General features: G+C 51.3%; 1 protein-coding gene across 1 annotated transcript in view; it reads left to right on the forward strand.

Moving 5' to 3' along the window:
* DRGX (dorsal root ganglia homeobox) overlaps positions 1 to 99 on the forward strand; it is a 24,130-nt gene extending 24,031 nt beyond the window's left edge. Inside the window, exon 7 of the mRNA XM_008576581.1 lies at positions 25 to 99. Coding sequence (XP_008574803.1) covers positions 25 to 99 — 75 coding nt within the window. The remainder of the gene's footprint in view (positions 1 to 24) is intronic.
* The last annotated feature ends 3,145 nt before the right edge of the window (positions 100 to 3,244 follow it).

A 3,244-nucleotide genomic window follows, 5' to 3' on the forward strand; every position in this document is an offset into this window, starting at 1 on the left:
AGCAGCCCCAGCCCCGCCACCAAGCCAGCGCCCCCCGATGGCAGCCAGGACAAGACCCCGCCCCCCAAGGAACACAGCGAGGGGGAGAAGAGTGTATGAGGTCCTGATCCCCAGCCCAGCGTGCTCGCCCCCTGCGCCCCCTCGTCCCAGCCTCAGCCCCCCTGGAAAAGCCCCTGCCCCAGGGCCTCCTCGGGTACCCAGGAAGGGAGAGAGAGACCCACAGCTCCCCCGTCCAGGGAGTCCCTCTGGAGTCCCGCTGGTGGGTCTGTGTTATCCTGGCTTTTTTGGCAACAGGTCCTGACGATATTTGGTGGCACCAGAACCCACTCTGTGGTGAGACCCCTGGGGTTTTCATCCAGGCCCAGAAGTCTTGGAGGGAGGGAGAATTGCTCACCTTGTCACCGTTCCTGTCCCCTTCCGGGGATGCCTTTGAATGTCTTGTCAACCCTCAGAACTGTGGGATGGGTGATCCTTGAGAGATATAAAATAGGACTGTCCCCATTACGTGGTTTAAGAACCAGGGAACTGGTGGAATCCCAGTCAACTCTGGCTCACCTCCACGAGACTAGCAGCAATGGCCTTTCTGTTATTGGAGGGTGTTGGCTGTGGGCTTGGTTAGAAGGTGAGAAGATGCGGGGTGGGGAGGGGCCCACAGGACATAGCCATGGGCACCATGAACTGGGACTGCCACCGTGATGCTGTGGGCACAGAGCCAGCATGGGCCCCACAACTGAAGAAGCTTCCACTGCCGGCCCTGCCTCTCTCCCAAATAGACCTGTAGGTTGGTGGGAAGTTGGCCAACTGGAGAGCAGCTCTACGGTCCGGGAAAGGCTGACAGCCCTTGGAGAGGAGGAGGCCTCCCAGGAACACCTCTGAAATAATTATGCACCTGGATGAACTTGAACTACCTTTCCTCAGGTCCCTGGCCCATGGAAGGGGCTCTCCAGGGGTGCTGTTTTTTACTGGAAAAAAATGTAGGAACGGAGACAGGAATGGTGTATATGCAAACGGAGCATGGGGAAGACGGCTTCCTTGTGGTGAGAAGAGAATTAATTCCAAAGGGCCAGATTTCACAGCAGTTTCTGTTTCGGTCCAGCGCAGCTGCTTCCTCTCATGTGGATGGTCGCCTTGCAGAGATTGGAGGGGCATGGGCAATAGTGTCCGCTGTGCCGCTCCTGGACAGGGCCGTGGGTACCTGAAAAGCTGCGGTCTTTGGTGGCTTTTGCTGATGGTGTTTCCGTGCAAACAGTTATTGCTTTCATGACCATTATTTTCATTTCAGTTATTGTAATCAAAAGGTTTTACTTTCAGACCCCCTGCCCCCCTAAAAGACCCCCCCAATAATACTCCTAAGTGTATTGTGCCTCGTCTATGATTACCACAAAGCATTTGATAAAACACACTGTCTCCTTCAAAAAAAAAAAATCAAATCCTTCTTCCTGCTGTATTTTGCTTGTTGAGTACAAAGATGAAAAATTTGCCAAAAAGCAGCAACGTTGCTTCCGTTTCCCTGTAATTACGAATGTTCGGTTGAACGATGTAAGCTCAAGCCCTTATGTACACTAACTCTTCAATCTAATTGTTTGATTAAACTCGTATTTCCTCCAGAAAGGTACATAAATAAGTGAACTGTTGAGCAAATTAAGAATACTTAACAGCATTGCATCTGAAAAGTAGTTACGCTGATTAAATTTTGTGTCCTTGAGGACTTTCAGGAAATTACTTTTGATCGTCAATAACACAATTAAGTAAACTACACACACATTAGCATGAATAATTGATAAGAAATTATGTATTACCACGAAGCACTGATTTAATAATTCATGATGCGACACTCTAGTGACTGTGCAAAACTGGATCACATTGAAAAGTCTGCCTGACATTACTGAAAGGAAAAAGAGAAGCACCAGACCTCGCAGAGATACCGAGTTCTTAATTTTGTTGTACAAAGGCAAGAAGTATCTGATGCATGATGTAGTTTCTGTTTGTTTAAATTCCCAAATAAATTTAGAAGAGTTAAAAGAAAGACTCAAGAGCCCAGGTCCTCTCTTTGTTCCTCCTGGCCCCAGGCTGCTGGGCTGGGTGGAGTCTGTGCTCTCTAATCTTACTCTCTGGCCAATGTGCAAATGGAAACCTTTCAGAAACTTCCAGGAGGGGGGCTTTGAGGCCTCAGCTCAGGAACCTTTTAGCAGATGCTGGGACGTTTTAGGTAGGCTCCCCTGCAAATTCCAGAGCCCGCCCCCAGGTGCCAACACCTGCAGGAATCAGTCCTGTGGTCCTAGGATGAGCCGCCCTTAGTGAAGTCCCCTTTTGGGCAGCCATCACTGGAGCCCCTGAAGGTTGCCCCGATTGCAGAAGTTCATCATGGGACTATAAAAAGGCAGCAGGGTTTCAGTCTGGGAGGAGGCTCAGGCCCCAGGGATGGATTGATTGATTAATTATTATTCATTTACTAGTTGAAGCACACTAAAGAGCATTCCTTAATGCACTCCAGGTTATGGGAAATGAGCCTAGAAACCACGGAAGTCATGACCATGACCAGGGCAGCAGCCAAGCCTGGCTGGGATGATGGTCTGCCATGAGGAGGGGCAACAGTGGGGGTAGCAGGGAGTCAGGGTGGGTGGCCCTGGCAGAGGACACTGCGGGACCTATCCCTCAGTGGCTGCTTTATTTAGGAAGACCTAGCGCCTGGCCTCTTGATTGAGTAGAAAGAGCTTCCTGAGACTCTGCACTGTCTCGCTGCTTGGGAACTTCACAGAGGTTAGCACGTCTAATGCCTACGGTCAGCCCACAAGGTTAGTGTTACCGTTGCCATTTCACGGATAAGTGCACCGGGCACAGTAAGGTCGGGTGGCCTCTCCAGAGTTAAGGCTGGTAGCCCCTGATGGGAAGAGGGACAGGTTGCCTCATTGCTTGTCCCATAGCAGGTGCTTATCGATGAACTGATGATATTAATAGGGCTCAGTTATTAAGGGCCACAAGGACAGTGGAGGCACATGAGGTTGGTCCTGGCAAGTTGAAGACGACGAGATGAGGTAAGTCTGCTTTGCCTTTGCTCACTGTCTGTGGACTCTGTCCTGGGCAGGCCTGTGGGAGGGGAGGAGGCACCATCCCAACACTGCCAGACCTGACTCAGCATCCCCCTTGCCTGGGTGCAGCCTGGCAGGGGCAGGGGTCAGCGCACCTAGCCTTCAGGTGTGTGCCAGTCTGCCTAGGAGCAGGCCCAGCAGGGATTCCCAACGGC

The sequence above is a fragment of the Galeopterus variegatus genome, unplaced genomic scaffold, assembly GCF_000696425.1.
Source record: "Galeopterus variegatus unplaced genomic scaffold, G_variegatus-3.0.2 Scaffold1369, whole genome shotgun sequence".
NCBI lineage: Eukaryota > Metazoa > Chordata > Mammalia > Dermoptera > Cynocephalidae > Galeopterus > Galeopterus variegatus.